The sequence below is a fragment of the Phaethon aethereus genome (assembly GCF_964289735.1).
Source record: "Phaethon aethereus genome assembly, chromosome: 19".
NCBI classification, from domain to species: domain Eukaryota; kingdom Metazoa; phylum Chordata; class Aves; order Phaethontiformes; family Phaethontidae; genus Phaethon; species Phaethon aethereus.
The window spans coordinates 1,831,139-1,850,698 of NC_138595.1; the positions used below are offsets into that span (position 1 = coordinate 1,831,139).

Consider the following 19,560-nt stretch of genomic DNA (forward strand, 5'->3'; position numbering starts at 1 on the left):
CCATGCCGGGCCAGGCAAATGTGGCCATTTACAGAGCCAGGTCCTGTCACCTGCACACGAGCAGCTGTCGTGGCAATGCAGGATGGTGGGTGAGGACAATGCCTCGACAGCTTTTCGGCGCTCGGCTCCTGTGGCAGGTTGTGTAAGGGTTGCAGAGGGATCCACAGCGTGCAGGGAGCTGGTAGTTCTCCACAGTGGGTGGCTGGGCAATTCCAGCCTGAGTCACGCAGCAGGAAAAAGAAATCAGTTTGTTCAAATTAGCGTCACTCCCTCCCCCAAACCTGTACAGAGGAGGACTCTTCTTTCTTCCTCTGCCTTGCAAAGTGATGCAGCACCAACCGTCTGCCTAGGTGCCCTCTGGACGCAGAAAAGGCTGAGTAAGTGCCTGCACACGTATCACCTATAGCAAGGAGAGAGCAAGCAGATGGGCGCTCCTGATCCCCCCTCCAAATGACACCCAGCCCAGGGAAAAGAGGAAACTCTCTCAGGCTCCACTTACCTATTTACTAAGATCTCTTGGTGCTCTTGGGCAACAGCAGCAGCGTTTGGATAACGAGGCAAGAGGTGCTGTCAAAACACCATTTACATTCCAGTAACGAGAACATGTCCCGGTTCAGAGCTCAGCCCTGCTGCACCGAGTGATGTCTAGTCAGCGCCTGGCAATTCTTGACCCATTATTATTACAAGCTCTTCTGATATAAAAAGGAAATGCAATTTGGGGATGGCAAGAGTGCATCTTCTATAATCAAATTTTTCCAGCTCAGCAGCAAACTGAACTGGCCTGTCAGGACACATTATCCTCTGCAGTGGCCGGGCTCTGCCCCCACCGCACCCCCAGACCCTGCTGCAGCCGAGCAAACCAGACTTGGACCCAAACCGTTCAATGCTGCTGCCGCAGAGCACCAGCAAACCCAGAGCACCCACCTTCACATCCTGACCTCTCACAAACAAGCGCTGGAGAAGCGCGAGGCTGTCCCTTCTGCACCAGCACATCCCGTCGCAGCGCAGGGATTTTTATGAGACAAAAGCTGCTCTTGTCTTCCCGCAACCTGGAAAAGGGGAAGAAAGAAGAAACCAAGGTTTTATATCGAATCATACATTCTCACACCATTTTACCACCCGAGATGCTCGAAATGCTTTGGAAACGTTTTCTTCGAGCTGTTGCCTTTCCACACTATGCAAATGCCCTCAGAGAGGGCTGTGACCTGCTCTCACAGAGCAGCTCACCCTGCAAACGGGCACGGCCCTTTGCAGGAGCCCTGTCCCGCCCCGCGATGCTCACGCAGCATCACTGCAGATTATCCCCTTGGTTGGCTCCAGCCCTAAACGAAAGCGATCCTTGCTTGCAGGGGGTCGCATGAACACCCCACGCAAGCCTCGGCTTTCGATTATAACTTCCGTCGCTGGAGGAAAACCTGGTAACTGGCCAGTGAGGCACACAAGTGACAGCTGGACACCTTACAAACCTCCAAACCTCCTTCTCCTGGTGAACGCGAGCAGAAGAGCTTGGCAAATGGCAGGTTTTCCTTGCTGGGCAATGAGAGATGGACGGCACTTGGCTTCACTCCCAGCAGAGACACTGGGAGGGAAAAGTGATGATTCCTCAGGTTTAACCTTCCTTTTCAAGTCACTGTACCCTACCTTCGAAGCAAATTGCTTTGCAAATACCAATTAATTTAACTTTACAACATCCATCTTAAATAAACAGTATCTTCGCTTACAGATGGGGAAATCAAGGCATGGAAGGGAAAGAAAAGCAGAACCTGGAAAAAAACCCTCTCTCTATTTTAACTACAAAATCATCTTTCCTCATTAGCAGCTAATCAGAACAACCAGAGGGGAAGAGATTACTGACAGGGCGGAGAGGGGAGTAACTGAAAGAAATACAGACATCAAAACAGATTTTCATTTATTTACTCATTTATCACAGTGAGTCACAGGCTTCAAATTCATTCCTGTCTGCGTTAGCCTTGCAGGATTTTGGGATGCTGTCTCCAAAATATCAAAATTTAATTGGTCACTGCCACACACCATCTCAGGAAGGAGAAAATCTGCAGTTTTGGGTTGGTCTCAGGAAGTCTGATAGTGCTTTGCCTGCTAGATTATAAGAGAACACTAATCTTCCCTCGCCAGCCTCCTAATCTTTATGGGAACCCAGATACCTTATCTGAAACTTGCTCATTGAAAAGCACCCCAGAGCTTGCGTGCCAGCAGGTTGGGTGATGGTTTGCAGCGGCTCTCAGACCTGGGGAGCGTCAGGCAGGGAGAGGACATGGGTTTTGGCGCCCGGCTGGCTGCCGTGCCACAGCCAGCGCAGGGTGTCCCATGCCGTGTCAGCCAGCGGTGCTGCCAGCGGAAGCAAATCCACCGGTGTGGGAGCAGTTTGGTGAAGGCCAACACAGATGTCAAACATCAGATATTTGCTCTTCACCTCAGCTGCATCTGGGCTGAGCAGCTCCAGAAGGAGAGGGTCCAGCTGGGCTCAGGGTCCTGGGGCAGAGCCCACGCATCCCTTCTGCCCCTCTGAACGTCTCTGCGCACACTCCTACCCACCTTCACATATTTAGACACCAAAATAAACCATCAGCAGCTTGGGGGATTTTTTTTCCCCCCTTTTTGCCCAAAAATTATTTGCAAGAAGCCGAGTGCTTTACTTACTGCAGGCAGAGAATGTCTCGTCTTCAAACTTCCCTTTTTCTCCTTATTTCATCCTAACTTTCCAGAAGTGAGGAGTCAGACACAACTTACTCATCTGACCACAACTCACAGCCACCACAACGGACTGGCTCCGGGGTCTCTGGAGGGGACAAACCTCTGTAACTCGCATCAGCCCCAGGATGCTGGAACTGGACGCTACCTGCACAGCGCATTTCCTCCGGCATTTCCAGCCTTGCGCACGAGCCCATGCTGGGAAATGAGGAACATATTTTTAAATAAGAGGAGGAAATGGTGTCTTTGTGTCAGGCAAGTGGAAGAAATCCAGGACCAAGAGACTGCAGAGCCTTTCCACTTCAGGCAGCAGGTGCTCTCCAAGATGTGGTTATGGCAACAAAATAAATGATGGATAATTGCTTTTGTGACAACTTGCCAATTAAATTAGACTCAGCAGAATAACATAATGACAATTTGTTATGCTCTGGTGGGCACTAACACACCAATCATAATTAAATGCTATGACTGAAATAGAATGCTGCTGTACACAGGAATATATAACCCCAATTCCCTCCCAGTGAAACATTATAGGTTCAGACTTGATTTCAATTTCTGGAGGATAATAGCATTAGCACACATCAGAATGAGCTTGCAATATGCATACAGGCAGCAGCAGCACAGGGAGACAGACAGAGCCAAGGACAGCTGAGCCGCCGGGGCTCCTGGGGGGACCCTCCCGAGCATCTCTGATGCTCTAGGTTTCAGAGCAGTGGGGACATCCCGAGTCACTGCCATGTCCCAGGAAGATTTCAACCCCCAGGCCCAGGAAAGCAGGCAGGGGAGTGACCGGCCCCAAGGGAGCAGCCCCACTGCCAGCACTGGGGCAAGAGCTCACCAGGACGGGGCTGCGGGGGTTTCTCGGGGCTGCAACACCACCACGCATCACTCTCCGCCAGCAAAGCCCTCGTGCTCCTGAGCGGTCCCCTCACAGCCCGGACCAAGCCATGGCACATGATACAGCCTGGCCTTCCTTGAATGATTATTAAAATGTTCATTAAACGAAAATGTACTGCAGCACCTAACAGCACGCTTGCCCCGCAGACGGGGTCCCTATGGGGCTCAACCCTCCCAGCTGACCCAGCCACAAGCAAGCTGGTTAGCCAAACAGTCGGTGGCTTGCATCAGCTATCGAAAAACTGAACAAGGAGTGGGTCAGTCCTGCAAGTACTTAAAATTTACTGGTAAAACAGCAGCCAGGCAGCTTCTTCACCCCAAGCCACCGCTGAGCTCAACCTACTGTTCTTGTGTGGATGCTCCAATCCTCCCGCTGTTCCTTCCTCCTGCCCTGCCAAGGGGTATTGTCCTGCAATATGCATCCCAGAACTGTTGGGCCAGGAATTACTATTACATGGGCATTTCTGGTGCTGTAGAAGCAAAACACTACAAAGAGTGCCAATCCCAATGCATTAAACAAGTGTTAATTTAAACACTTTAAAAACTAGGCAGATGGCAGGAGCCAATGCTGCCGAGGTTTTGCAAACCCCCTCCCGAAAGCAGAAGCCACCTGTGTGCCATCCCCCCGAGCAGACAGCACCTTGCTCCAATGCCACATACATTTTCCTGACAAATGTGTGTAAAATGCCTCTCTCGTCTGCCCGGCGGCCCCAACAGCCCTGGGAAACGGCAGCTGCAGAGCCCCATGGCGGTGGGCTGCCCCTGGAAAGCAGCACCAAGCCCTGCTCCTTTAGGAGAGCCGGCAAATTTACCCAACTAAAAGCTTTCTAAATTCAGGTGATGCAAAGGCGGCTATTGCCTCAATTCAAGTGACAAGCAATGGGACTGCCTCATCCCTGGGTTACAAAGGCCATCACACTCCTTAATAGATCTCAGCATGTCTTCTATCAGGTGAAGTATAATAAGGCAAGTATAAAAACACAATAAATTCAAGCTAAGATCCTAAGAGATACAGATTTCTGGAATATTCCCAAGCTCAAAATGGGTCAGATTTGAAGACCAAGTGCGCGTGTGTGCACATGTGCACAGAAGAGTGGGCAGAGGTAAATCACAGAAAAATACTCCAGTGCAGCAATGCCAACATTTTTGTATCTTGTTTGGAGCCACATTCTTAAAATATTAAATGCTTTATTTAAAATATTAAATGCTTTATTACCTGCCTCGATGAAGCTTGGCATTGCCAAGGTCAGATCATCTGGTTTTCCAGCAAAGCCGATGAATTATTTTGGCTGCTCCAGACATAAGACTTGATCCTATTAAATCCTTAGTTCCCTTGCCCTCAACACGTAACAGCGGATAATCTGCCCACACGTGACCAACAGTGCGCTCAGAGGTGTGTTACCGCACAGTAACATGTGCCCGGCTCTGCCACGCAGGCAACCTGCCGAAGGGGTTGTGCATCGCTGCGGGGCGCGGCTGCCTTGGGATTAAAACAGTGCCCAAGCTCAGGGCTCCTACAGCCCTGAGCTGCGGGACCAGAGGCGCTCACTCCAGTGGGACACGTCCTGCGTACAAGCACCGGCGCTGCTGGGTAGAGCAGCAGCCTGAGTAATGCTATGGCACCCCTGGAAGCTTCTTTCTGATGTTCATTGCACCAATATACCCGCGTCATTTGCTGCCTCTAGGGATTTACCATCCGCGCAGGACCCATTTGCAGCACCCCTCTACACGGGATGCCGTTGCCCAGGGACAGAGGCAGCCCCCCTGCATTCCCAAGGGGCAGAGGGCAGGGCGTTCCCCTCCCAGCGCTTTGGGCACAGCGGCTTTGCCGGTTTCATTGCTAACGCTACTGGGGCAAGCTAACCTGGGCATCAGTGCTCGAGTGGGCTAGTCACAAAAGCAGCAGCCTCTGCAATCAAGACTTCTAGGTCCTACTGGGACCCCCTAGAGAGCAGGCAATCCTAAAATTTTCAGGCGAGGCCCACAGTTTTAGGAATTGACCTTGGAAAACCTTCAGCCTGGCTTTCAGAGCTGTAGAAGGGGTTACTGACTGCCTGCAATCGTCTTTTTGATGCCTCAGGGAGTAAGGAACCTTGTAACTGATACTTTGGCATTTATTTCCACTTAAAAATAGCCTGGCACTCAGCGAGAGGAACTGCTACACACACCACTCATCTCGCATGAGGAAGGAGGTCAGCAACTTAGCCCAGAAAAGGTCATACAGCTGCTGCATAATGGGGTGTAGGATTGCGAGACAGCAAAAGCTTCGCTCCCATCACTAACAAGCGTCACAATGGCAGAGGATGGCTTTGCCCAGGCTGAAGGAAATTACTTGACTGCACGAGCTGCCCCGCAAAGGCAAAGGGCAAACGGCAAGGTCACATCCGCATCTTTTGCCCACAAACCCCAAGAACAGCCTTTGCCTTCCCCAGGGCAGGCAGCAGGCAGGCAGCGGGCAGGCAGCGGGCAGGCAGCGGGCAGGCAGCGGGCAGGCAGCGGGCAGGCAGCGGGCAGGCAGCGGGCAGGCAGCGGGCAGGCAGCGGGCAGGCAGCGGGCAGGCAGCGGGCAGGCAGCGGGCAGGCAGCGGGCAGGCAGCAAGGTCAGCACGGGGTTCCACGGGCCCCTGGGGCTCTCCCCCCCCCAGTACCCTTGGTCTCTTCTCGTACCCCAGCGCTGCGCACCCCGCGGGCTCGGGGGATTTTTTTTCGGGTGTTTTTGGTGAAAGCTCGGGCTCTCCCCATGCTAGCGCCAGCCTGCGGGGCAATGCAAAGCCGACGTCACCCATCGCACACATTTTTCATGCTGCTTGGTGCCAGCTACCCACTCCGGCCAGGCAGCGCGGCGTGGGGGCCGACGCCCCCGCCGCGACACGGGAGGGTCCACACGGCCGCTCGGCCCTCCCCGCGTGGGGCAGGGCCGGCCGGGGAGAGGGAGGGTGACGGACACACCGACGGCCACCGAGAGCCCTCCCCACCCGTGGGGCCGGCGGCGGAGCGCGGCTCCCACCTAGCGGGGAGCCCGGCCACGGCCGCCCGCTGCCACGGTGGAAACCGCGCGGGACGCGCCCCCACGGGTCGTTCCCTCCTCCCGCAGAGCTGCGGGCCGGAGGGTAACTGCTGGGTAAATAACAAATCGCTCGCCCCAGGCTCTTACTCAGAGCTTTTAATTAAAGCAGGCGAGCTCTTCCAAGGTCACGGTGACTGGCGTTTCAGTCCCAGCCCGCAAATGCACCCACCAAAGGCACACTACCAAAAACTCACAGAGCTCTGGTCTTAATTGTGTTTTCTCCTAATTGCACTGAATTACTCACCTCCTTTACCCAGAAGGTTCCCCATGACCCAGCAGCCGTAGCAGACCCTCAGCGCAGAGGAACATCTCTAATGGCTTCTCCGTCCAGAGCCACTCGGCTGGAAGCGGCCCCATCACCACAGCCAGCCCCAAGGCTGGCTCAGCCCTGTGCTGGCTCCCAGCCTCCCTCATGGCTCCTGCTGCCCCACTTGAAGCATATCCTTCCTTATACATTCCCAGGTTTTCCAGCTAAATTTGGCCACGTACCTGCTCCAGAATAACAGCATGCACACACGTCAGTGAAGGACACCATTGCTTTATACAGGGTTTGGGCAAAGCCTGGAGCTGCACCCTCCCATCTGCCAGCCAGGTTACACCGCTGCTGCACAAATCCAAGTTTCTTTGCACCCTCCAAGTCACAGTTTGGCTCACTGGCCGTGGCAGCTTTGGGCTACACACAGAGAGGTAAGCTGCAATAAACCTCTCAGGTGTGTTCATGAAAACTAGTGGTTAAGAAGCTGGACAGTCACCATCATTTCAGATGTAGAAGGGGAAGAAAAAAAAAAATGAGGGGTCTCTTACTCCCACCCCTCAGGCCACAGCTGCAGGTGAGGTAAATCCGATCGCTCCCCAGCCAAGCGCACTGCAGAACGGCTGGTCCAGCTGGGAGTGCTCTGCCCAGGGCAGCCACCCCAGTGACTTTTTCCCAACACAAAATAAAAACAGAAAATTCCAACTCTCTTCCTGTCTGTTTCGCACAGGAACTCGCTCAGGGAACACCACAAGGCTGCTGCTCTACTCTGTGTTCTAAATTTAATACATTATTGCTTAATATGCTTCAGATGACTAAAGGAAAACACAGCCAAGCTCAGTAAAGATGCAAGGATGAAGCTAGTTACAGCAGATGATAGAGGAAAAAGCTCTTTAAGTAATGTTGGCAATTTTTTAGAGAAGCGACAACAAACAGGAGACCACCAAGCTGTGGAGTGAGAAATCTCTCATGTGTTACTGCATTCAACTTCATAGCATTACTTCTCCTTTTAAAGTACTTCCATTTGCAATTTTTGGCAAGCTAAGTGCATCATCAACAGTTAAAAATGCAGAACAAGATGCTCAAAATAAAAGTTTTACCTCTAAAAATCCACGAAAGGCAGAGACACAAAGCTGTGGCATAGGAGGCACAGAACTGTTAGTCTCTCTTACCTTGGGCTGGTGAGAATCATTCGGCCCAAGCAAGAAAACCGGGCACAAGGAGGGAAATTCCCATCCCAGCTGCCAGAGATTTTCGGAGGAGGGCAGCTCCTGGGTCCTCAGCCAAACGGGAGACCCCTGCGATGGAGGGAAAGCCCCATCCACAGGCTGGCTGCAGAAGAGCGAAGGGCTTGCTACAATTTACTCCCAGCACACCTCCCCTCCAGTGCTGCTTCAGACTGAAGCCCATTTTAATGCATTTTTGTCATCTGTTTACATTAAGACTTCTCCTACCCTTGACGCAGCACAGTGGTTGCCAAACTTGGGTGCTGGGGGTAGGGGCAGCCATTATATTCACCTCTAAGGCACCGCTGCATATGAATTCAGCAAGTCAGGCAGCAACTCCTGCTCCACCTTGCTCAGACAGGTCTCTGTGCTGCCAAGGCCAGCTCTGGAAACACATCCTCCACAGCTTACAGCTACGGCAGTGCTCAGAGGGCTTTTTTCTCTTTGTAATAAAGTACAAAATAAAATAGGAATAAAGTTTGACCTTCCAAGGATAACTGAGTAAGTCTACTCTGTAATCATGCTGCTACTAGGAAGCAAATCAAGCCATACAAAAACAAACCATGGGCATTTTTAAATCCTCCGTTTCACTGCCATTCAGTACAGATTCATAACAGCATTTTTTTGCATCACATACAGCAGCAGTGTCACCAAATTTCATCGTGGAGAAAGCGTCTGGGAGGTAGGTATGAAACCAAAAGGAAATCTCCCCGTTCCTTTCTGGGGAGAGCCAGAGAAGAGATTTTACATTATTTACACCTGTTAGTGTAGTTTGGTTCTTTTTTGAAGACACAAACAAAAAGGGGAAAAAAAAAAAGACGCAAACAGTAATTGTTTTTTCATACAACCCAAAGCCAAACTCTTTAACAAAAACTTAGCTAGGCACTGGAGTTTGCAAGCATGGGAAGAATGAAATGCTTGTTGGCTCCAAATCGGAGTAAGATTGATTGTTATTTTCTTACCTTGTTCTACACCAAAGTTTCCGCAACTATTTCTGTAGAGCACTCAACTTTCTCTTCAGCAAACACTTGTCACATCGCATCTTTCACTCCTCTGAGGCGACCAATTTCATTAAGAGTCACTAAAAAACTGCAAAGGTCCAAAATATCTGGTATTGTTACACTTTATCCTATTCTGAATTTAAGCAAATGATGAAACAGGAAGAGCATATTATTATGTTTCTATAAATAGCAACTCTTCTCAATTAGCTATAAAAATATGACATTTCAGATGGCTGTTAGAGCGTGTCAGGCAAGCGGTATCTGCCACTTCAACAGCAGGACTGTCACAAGGCCTGTACTGTCAAGTGCAAGAAGTTCAGAAACATCTTTACTACTGTAAAGTAGTAAGTAAGTAAATAAATAAATAAGTAAATAAGTAGTAAATAAGTTAATATACTGCAAATAAGACACCTGAAGAGACAGGACTTCCAGCTTTTAAAGAAAATGTTTAATTTTCCACTTTTCCACTTTTATACTCACATTTTCTAACTCACCATTTGAGATAACAATCTTGAACCTCAGAAAGAAGTTTTTTTTGTTTTTTTTTTTTTACAAATGGGGAGATGGAAGAAAAGAACGTGTGCCCCACACACTACCACGGAAGGCACTAGAGCCGCATAACTGGAGCATATTCCCCCTAAGAAAATGTCTCATAACCACCATGTTGTGGAGGCAGAAATGCTGGCTCGTGAGCCAGCGACTGCCACAGCCAGGGCACATCCTGCAGCTGAGCGTCCCAGGACAACAGCACAGCTATTAGGAGGGTAAGGGATTTTCCTTCCGCATTTCTGCCGATTCTGGTGCCTGCTCCTCCTGATCTTTCTTCTTTCCCTGTATCTCTTCCAACACAGTTTGAAGCTGCAGGTGTAACACAGAATCCCTGGTTTCAACATCCTGATGACCCTGTTGTGCTACCTACAGTTAAAGACAGACAATCACCAAAAAACATGGTCGTAAGAAGTTTCTGTTGAAGCACGACTGAAGAGAGCAATAGAAAGCAACAGCCCCAGTTTGTATGTCCAAAAAAAGCTGACAGAAAAGTTCTAATTCATGCTTACATTATTGTGAAGGTACAATACAGTGTCAAGGTTATCACCAGGGCAAGAAATTTAAATGAAACTGCTGACCTCAAGCTAAAAGATGAAAGAAACTCAGTGATTTCATCCTTTCACATGCTCGTTGGGACAGCCCACTTTAAGCAGAACCAATTTCTGTTCCTCTTCAGCCTCTTTTATTGGTAAAACCACTACAGACCCTCGGCCCAGAGATCACTGAGTAATGAAGGACAAAGGAGGGTGTATTACAAAAGGAAATAATAAATGAATTTAGCTAAAAAGTTTAAAACCGCAGCTTTTATAAACAGCTCTTCCCCCTTCTTTTTGAGGGTGTTCAAAGGACACCATTCTCAAAAGAAGTGGTCATCAGTTGGTTGTGAACAAGGTAAAGGATTTCTAACCATCACAGAGCAGCCATGCTCCACTCTGCCCGACATGCTACTCTAGAAGCATCCTCAGTTTGGTTTTTCTAACCCATTTTATGGTAAGAGTTACATGACAATTGCCTGAAGTAACGAGGAACTAGAATCCATGTGCCCAGGAGACACTTCCCTCTTGTAAGTCAGGGAAAACAAAAAGCAGTAGCAGAACATTTGGGGCCATTATTTTCTTGCCAAAAATATAAGTAAACAACCCCCAGACTACAATCCTCCATCTCAATACCTTTAACAAACAAACCAACCAAAAAACCAAACACCAAACTGCAGGACTTAAGCAAAAATTTCCAGTTCAGGATCAAGATGAAACAGAATGCATTACACAATTTAGCTATTAAAAAGGGATGGAAAAGCGTGTTAGTTATCTTTGAACCAGAGGAGGTCCTAATTTGCTCCCTGCTACCTTACTGAGATAACATGTATATGGTAACACGTACACGTATTTCCAAACGGTTTACATAGACACACCAAAGGACAATTTGAAAGCACTGAAGGCTTAAATCTTTCATCGCCAGAAAAAGCGCTTCTCTTTTCTGTCCCACAAGAAGTACCTTAACCTTGGCCAGTTGCGTTCATGACTAAGAGGAAAGTTTACTCTGCACAGCAAAGACATTTTATCACAACCATCAGGCGTGTGACTGTCTTGCTGAGAATTTAATTTGGACTAACTCAGCATAAAGGGCCTGGAAGTGAAGTTTTCTGAATCCACTGGCCAAGCAACTCTGTGCATATGTAATACTTACTTTATCTGTTCCTCTTCTCTGTAAAATTATCCCACTGGCTAAAAGGGCTTTTCCCGTTTCTTCAAACAATTTTTCTTCTTCAATTTTTCCTTCTTCTCTCAGTTCATTGAATTTTTCAACAAACCTAGATTTCAAAATTATATTTTTACTCTCACAAACATTTGGGTTCACTGACTTAAGAGGAGAAAGAGACAAGTTTCAGAAATATTTCCAATTTAATTTAAAAAAGTCTTACTTCTGGCAAGTCGATTTGTAGTTTGATTGTGACAGGTCAAAAGGTCTTGGTCCACTGCCATAAGTTTTGTAAAATTTCCTATTAAAAAAAAAGTTTCATTTTTCAAACCATCAAAAAGGGGTATGTCTTGGAGTAAATAAACAACATCGGAGTCCGTTAATTTAGGATATGACAAAAAGCATTCACATAATAGCTAATGGAAGAAGGAGAAATAGTTATGTTATACAGAGAGATTCTTTCCAGAATTTTTAAATTGTTTTAATAAACTCCAGTTAATCTTCACCACTGCTGGTGAGCCAGAGAAGTACCGTAGCTCCCTCACAGAAGGTTTAAGTTAGCCCATGCTGGCCACCCAAGGTGGCTTCCAGGAGTTCTGCCCTGTACAGGCGCCTGCCTTTTCTAACCGCAAATGAGCCTCCCCACCCAAAGCGATCATAAATTCGCGGGTGACAGCACGCTAGAAACGCGTGATGCAGCTTCCCTACGATATCAACAAGCAGAGAAAATACTGCTTGAAGGGCGCGGGGCAAGAGGGGCAGCTGCACTCCCTCCGCAGGGCTAGCGACAAGGGGCAGAGGAACGTCTCCGGTGAGCGGCGGAGCTCAGGCACCCCTCGGCGGCCGCCCAAGGCAGGAAAGCGGTAACTCACGCTCGCACTTCGTCCTCCTGGTAGAAGATGGGAGGGATGACATCCTTCACCTTGCCGTAACGCGGCCGCGGCACCCGGTAGACGGGCTCCGTCAGCGGGGGGAAGGCAGCGTAGACGTCGAACCACAGCGGCTTCTTGATCACCCCGATGCGGAGCAGGTTCCGAGTCCTGCCGGGGGAGAGGATTGGCGGCGGGAGCTCAGGGGCCACCCGCACCGCCCCGGCCTTGCGCCTCCCCCCCGCGGGCCCCCGGGCCTCCCGGCTCGCCCTCCCAGCGCCCCCCAGCAGCAGGGGACCCCGCGCACGGCCGCCCGCCCTCCGCACCGGCTGAACACGCTCCCTATCTTCTGCATGCGGTTCCCCGCCATGGCAGCGCCGGCGGCCGGGCCCGCCCTGGCAGCGCCGCCACCCGAAGCACCGGCCTGCCCTTCCACCCGGAAGCGGAAGCGCGCGCCCACTCCGCCGCCGAGCAGGCCGCCGCCAGGGCAGGCAGCCAACAGCCGAAGGGCAGCGGCGGAAGGTGGCGCCCAGACAGCACCAGCCGATGGCCGAGCAGGCGTTCAGCCGGATCGTGTCCCCCCTCAAATTAAAGGGCCAGTGTCGCCATCCCACGCGGCCACCCCCTGCCCTAACGCGAGCACGCGGGGCCGGTGCCCGCCGTCCCGGCTGAGCAGCGCAGCCCTCCCGCCTCCCTCGCAGCCCGGCAGTGGCTCCCAGGCGGACTGAGGGACACCGGGACGGGGACGGGAGCCCTGTCCCCGGGGCTGGTCTCTCCCCAGGGAAGGGCAGGACAGCCGCCCTCGCCCGCCTCAGCCCAGCACGGGTAGGAGCGGGAGTTCCGAGGCCTGTGGGAAGCCACGTCTCCTCAGGAGGCCTCTGACACCATGTCGTGCACACGAGGAGATGAAGGTGACAGCATAGGGACCCCCCAGCCCGGGCCTTGCCCCTCGGGCCTGTCCCCAGCCGGGAGGTCTGTCCAGCCCCCCGAGTGGCTCGGGAAGCCGGTGCCCCAGGAGAGCCAGGGAGCGCTGGGCCTGGCAGCCACCACTAAACCCCCGACCTTCACCCCTGGCCCAGCCTTCAGACACGCTCTGAGCATCCCTCCTCTGCTCCCCAACAACGCCCGTGCCCCCGGGGCCAGAGCGCAGCTCCGGGGGCCTGGGGCAGGTGAGGGGGTGCAGCAGCAGGGGTTGGGCCCGCAGCCCTCCAGGAAGTGCAGCGGACAGGCAAAAAGGATGGGCCATGTCAAAATATACCAGGGTCCTCCTTAGCACCAAGCCTGGAATAAGGTGACACCAGCTGTGCTTCCCAAAAGCCCCCCTGGCCTTAGGGCTTGTGAGCGCAAACCGAGAGGGCGGATAAACACCAGTGTAGAGGCAGCAGTTGTCACCCCGTGACGCTCGCTGAACTCGTGCAGGCCCTGGCAGAGCGGCCCGGCTGCCATCTCCGGTTTCTGACGGAGCCATTGGGGCTGTCCCACTGCCGGCCTCGGCTGACTGCTGCGGGTGACAGGGCAGGACAGCTGCCCCGGACAAGGGACACGTCCCAAGGGAAGGAGGAGCTGCTGCCGCCCGTGCTGGCCGGTCCCAGGAGGAGGGGACACATCAGAGATTGCCGTTGCGTGCTGCACCTGCACCTCCTCAGTGAAGTCATTCTCTCGGTACGGCAGGAATGACATCCCCAGAGGCTGGGGCTCGTCTTCTCCACCCGTGGCACTTTACATCTGCCCTGTCTGCTGTCTCCCCAAGCTGAGCACCGCTACGTCCCCACGGCAGCCCAGGCTTGGGGACCGGCGGTGACATTGGGCTGCCAACCATCACTAGCAGCAGGATGCAAGGAGGATCAGTCTTGCCCCAGTTGCCTTTTGGAGTTGGGTCTCACCCAGATGGAGAGCGAACGGTGGGATTTGCCGCCATGGTTTGCACAAGCCCTGTCCAGGCACTGCACCACGGCCTGATCCTGCCCTGCGCAGCCCCAGCACTGCTTGCTGAGCCCAGGAGGTGGCAGCAGACGGTGCCTGGCTGCCCGGCACAGAGCCCCAGTCTGTATTTTTTACCTTGATTTATAAAATCCAGCAGCTACACCCGAGCTATTTGCCCTGTGTAAACAGCCTTCGCCCCCAAGTCAGCGTTTCCACCGACCTGACTTGGGAGAATTGCGTGGCAGCGGGCGATGCAGGTCACTAGATGCAGCCCTTAGCTTGGGAATGAGCTGACGGGGAAAAAATACATCCTTCCTTCCATCTTCCAGCCTTGGGAAGGAAGGGGGCAGTAAATTTCCATCGCAGACTGACAGCCAGCAGGCGCTCCATGCCAGTCATCATATGACCACAGGCTTCAGTCCTGGGCTTTTCTCAGCTGCTGGTTTTCTTAAAACACGGTTTTGAATGAAAAACCCTTTGCCCCCGTAGAGCAAAAGAATTCAAAAGGGAGTTGCTGGGACCACTCCAGGGCTGCGTCTGAGCTGCTCAAAGAACTGGGCAGGCCCTGGTCTTTGAAAAAGCCCTGGCTCCCCCGTGGGCTCGCGACAGCTTGCTTGGCTGCGGCAGGAAGGCAACATCCAGGGTTTCTCCAGCATTTCGATGCTTTTGACATTTAAGGCAAGAATGCCTTGACTCTTTCCAGCATCTTCTTTCACAGGGAAGGTTTCCAAGCCACACGTGAGGCTGGGGAGCTCTAATCCCGCCAGCAACTGAAAGCTGCTCCCAGACAGCTGGTGCAGGGCAAGCAGACTCTGTCCCCATCCCTTGCGGGCACGAGCCCCCTCCCCGCAAGCGAAGGGGATGCTCTGTGTGCCCCCCAGCCCTGTCGCTGTCACCCAGGGCTGCTCACGAAGCGCCATGCCCCCCGGCCTCAGAGGCTCCCCGCTGCTGAGAAATAACCCCCCTTCTGTGAGCCATGGGCTGCCCACGGCAAGGGGGGGTGGAGGCACGGAGCAGTCCCCGTGGTCCACAGCCCCTCTGGCCAGATGCTGCCTTGCTAAGGCTGCTCCGGGGGGTATTTCTCAAGGACAGCACAGCCTGTACAGGCCAAAAGTCCTACCCTTCCCCATACGAAGGGCTTGGGTGCTGTCTGGGGACACAGGGGCCAGCTCCTCTAAGTGGAGCTTGATGTGCACCTGCCCTTCCCTCACACCTGGCACAGCCCCCCCTCATCTTTGGGTCCTGCTTTTTGAGCCTCCAAGGAGTTTCTCACCAAAAGTTTTCCTCCTCCAGCCTGTTGCAAGGAACGTGAAAGGAAAGGGAAGCCAAGCCCGGTGCCAAGCAGGCAATTCCCTACGGGAGTAATGCTGGGACCAGCCCCTACGGGAGCGATTCCACCAACGCCATCCAGCTCCTCACGCTCCAACTTCACAGAGTCAGCGATCCTGCCAGCTCGGCACGGTGCAGAAACGTGCAGGGCTGGAGATGAATAACACATATTTCAGAAATAATTTATTATTGTAACGTATTTCCATTCCACCAGGAGACAACGCGAAGGAGCCAGACTGCCTGCTTGACAGACGCGGAGGAGTTGCTGTGCAATAGCTAATGAAACAGTTTAAAGAAAACTCACACGTCCCGTCCCAGAGAGGCTTGTTATTTCCAGAATGAAGCGGGTAAGCCACAGCATTCTTCCTTTTCCGCTCTTTCCTGAAAGGCAGGTCCCCACACGCCTCGCTGGCCACAAGCGTGCTGGGAGCTTACGCAGGGACCGGCAGGCGCAGTCCCCGGCAGTGCTGCGCCCCAGCATGCTCGGCGCTGGGATGGTTTCCCCAGTGCAGAGCCCACCCTGGCAGCCTCTGACCCCAGCAGAGCCCTTGGTGTTAGATCCCGGCTGAAACCCCGGCACGGGGACGGCAGAGGGGAGCAGTGGGTGCCCCACGTGCCCGCCATGTGTCGCGGTGGCATTGCTTTGCCAGCTGAGGTGAAGCAGGGAGGAATGGGGACAGGGCGTCCCCAAAGCATCCTCACCTGTGCCAGCACTTTCCCCCAAGTCCTGGGCTCTCCCTGCCGTTAGCTCACCGTGAGGTCCCGGTGCTCTTCTCGCGCTCTCCCACAACAGGCACGCGAGGGGACCGGCTCCTGAGCCAAACGTCCAGCCGGGTGGAGACAGGAGCTCACCAGCGACGGGTCTCCAGCGCTCACTTTCTCGAGAAAATCATTGGATGGAAATTCAGCACCGTCACGCACAGGGAGGCAACGAGCCAGGGCAGCTTTTGGGCATCTGCAGCAATGAGGGACATGGCTACAGGGGGCATGATGGGAAGAAGCATTTCCCTCCCCACCCCGATTTCTTTCTTTTCCCCCCCTGTAAAAAAATGGTGGCAAAAAGCAAAATATACAAGAGCGTTAAGAGTACACCAGGACTTTATTGTATGAATTACTATTAAACATCTTTAAAAAAAAATCACTTATGGAAATAAATTCTAAAACAGCAACACTCACAAATGTCACAGGGGTTTTTTTGTTTGTTTTGTTCATTTTAAACCTTTTTGTATAGAAGTGATACAAATGTCACTAAGAATTGTGCACTTTTATGTAAGAATTGCATTTTGGCTTCCAAGCTGGTTTTAGTGGCCTTTCTACTCATTAGAACAGATTTAATTTTTCTCTTTAAAGGACATAAAAATAATCACTCTTCATCCTCCATTAAAATGATGCTTTGTGCCTCCAAGATATTTTGAAATGGCTACAGAGTGACATCATTCAGAAAGGCTTTGCCTAGCCTAGGATATTTAAGGGCACGTTGTTAGACCGTGTTAGCAAAGACATCCCCAAGCCCGCACGAAGCGTACGCTGCCAGCCGGCTGCCAACCCTCTGTGCTCCCGGGTGCGGTGCCCACTTTCGGCGCAGGACCCTCGCGGTTAGCGCGTGTTGCCGGACCCACCCAACGCCTTTGCTGGCAGGGTGGACGGAGCCAGCGAGGCCAGCGGGTTCGCACCCACCGTGTGCAGCGAGCGGAGGATGCAGAGTGACACCCGTCCCCTCCACGGCCCCCACGCTCCAGCTCGCAGCCCCCGGGCTGCCCTCCCTCTCCCGGTTTTCTCGCAGGACTGCAGCCCTGCTCCCCGGCAGGCAGCCCTGTGCAGGCTCCGTCGGCTCCCCGGTAGCATTCGCAGGGAGCAGAGGGGGTGCCGGACGCCTCGGGGACGAAGCCGGGCTCCCCTCCACCAACAAACTACGGCTGCGTTACAAAGACGACTCAAAGGCAACGTGTCAACTAACGCGCAGGCTGAGCAGACGGGACCGGAGGAACAGCGGCATTCCCCGCTGCGCCGCTTGCTGTGGTTAAAGCCAGCAGTTCCAGCAGGACTGACCTGTGACGCGATGCGGAACATGGCTTGCCCAGGGCTAGAGTGCCCAAGAGAGCTCAATGCGATCCTCCGCAGCCACGTCCTCCGGCAAGGACGAGGAGCACAGCAAACCCTCCAAGGGCTCGGCAGCAGGAACACATGCTGCAAGCACCCAGGCACAAGTGCTTCAGGGCCTCTCCTCCCCGCGTGCCAGACCAGCCCTCCAGTAACAACCTCCTTGTCTGGGAGAAGCAGAATTTCCTTCCCACAAGAGCCTGAGCTCCTGCCCGACTGCCTGTCCGTGCTTCCTGTGCTCATGGAAACTTCGCTGGAAGTTAAGCCCTTGGTAGCTAAGAGGTGCTGGAACACTGACAAGCTGATCCGGTTCCAAGCTTGATTTCCTTCCAAATATGCAGAGAACTGCTTTGGACTGGGAAGGCGTAACAGCAGCCTCCTCCTGCGGACCCCCAAGCCAGCGGAGGGTAGGAACGGAGCCCCTCCTCTCTCTCCGCCAGTCTCAGGCCACGGATAAACGTCCCACCCAGGAACTAAAAAACCTTCTGTTCCCAGCCTTAGCTCCACACTTAGCCCCTTGCACCCGCAGCCACGCTTGCGCCCTGGCCAGGCAGGGACACGGCCCCTCCAGACACCCATCGTACCCGGCGCAGTGCAGAGCAGCCCGGTGCAACCTCCCTGCCCCTGACAGTGGGCACGCGGCAGCGAGCAGGGCGGGCTCGGAGCCTGCCCACGCCAAGGCAAGGCCAGTGTGGCTTGGGACGGCTCTAACCCATCGGCCAGGCTGCCGCAACTCAAGGGATGCTCCTCAATCCTTCCTTCAAAAGAAAAGGAGCAGACACCAAAGCCAGGATCAGCTCAGTGGGGTGGGTCTTCTCCTGCTTTTAGGAACCAAAAGCTCGCCGGTGTCCCGGGGTGCTTCCAGCCCAGCCCGCCCTGCCCTCACCTCGGCACCCCAGGCTTTGGCCGAGCCCCGGTGCCAACGGGACACTACCCAGACCCTGCAGCCCCGGACACCTCGACGCAGCCCCGGTCTGGCCAGGGAGCAGGGAGAGGGGGAAGCACGTGGGTCACCATCGGTCGCCGCGGGGCGATGGCAGCGGCGCTCAACAGGTGCACGGGCTGCGCCGCTCACGGGGAAAGAAATCTTGGCGTCCACTTCAAAGGCACGCGGGCTCCGGGCGGGTTTGAAAAGGAGCCTGTCGGGAGCCAGCGCCTGCAGTGTGGGCTTTTGTTACCAAACCCCGCGGCGAGGCAGGGAAAACAGTTGCCTGTGTGTTTGATGGCTGGGGTTTCTGCGTCTGCCGCCTTCGCAGCTCCAATCTTGCAACATTTGTGCTGGTTCGCAGGAGCCAGAAAGTGAAACAGGCACGTCTATAGCCACCTCCTGCATTTAGCAGTAAACAGATTATGCTGATAAGGGAGAAGAAAATCGCTGGCGGGAGCGATTTCTGACTTTACGCCCGTCACTCATTACTTACACAGGGAAGGAATTTGTTTACGTAATTATTTTTAGCCTGACAACATCTCCGAAAGCTGCAACGATTCAAGCATTGACTGCCGGCCTCCCAGCCCTCCGCTGCGCTCCCCGGCGAAACGAGCCCCTGGGGTGGTCACGAGGAGGGGTGCTCTGCTCCCGCCACCCGGCCAGCCCCAAACCCGTCAGCGCTTGCAAGCCCTTGTGCAAACTCTCCGTGCCGAAAACGCCTTCGCCAGCCTCAGCTGCAACCCCCCAGCTCGGGCTTCGCATCTTCCCTACGGCGGGGGCAGCCCCGGAGCCACCGAGCGCCCTGCGCGGCAGCCAGGACCACCAGCGGCACACCGCGCCCGGCGGGACGTGTCCTGCTTCGGCAGCGAGGGGCAAACTGATGCAAAATCCAGCCCTTGGTGCTGCCCCGCCGTCCTGCCCCGCGGTGGCACCGGCCCCGCCGGGAGGTGAGCCACGCCGCGGCCCACAAAGCGTCCGGAGTTCAAGGCAGTTTTAGCAATGCCCAAGGCAA

At 53.7% G+C, this 19,560-nt stretch overlaps 1 protein-coding gene across 1 annotated transcript; it reads right to left on the bottom strand.

Annotated features, from left to right (window-relative positions):
- Positions 1–9,578: 9,578 nt before the first annotated feature.
- Positions 9,579–12,638, bottom strand: MRPS23 (mitochondrial ribosomal protein S23; the record flags this gene model as incomplete). Its single annotated transcript, XM_082008418.1, has 5 exons — positions 9,579–10,067; positions 11,388–11,511; positions 11,623–11,700; positions 12,272–12,439; positions 12,595–12,638. 5 exons carry the CDS (start codon positions 12,636–12,638, stop codon positions 9,909–9,911), a joined length of 573 nt encoding a protein of 190 aa, XP_081864544.1. The 3' UTR covers positions 9,579–9,908.
- Positions 12,639–19,560: the final 6,922 nt, after the last annotated feature.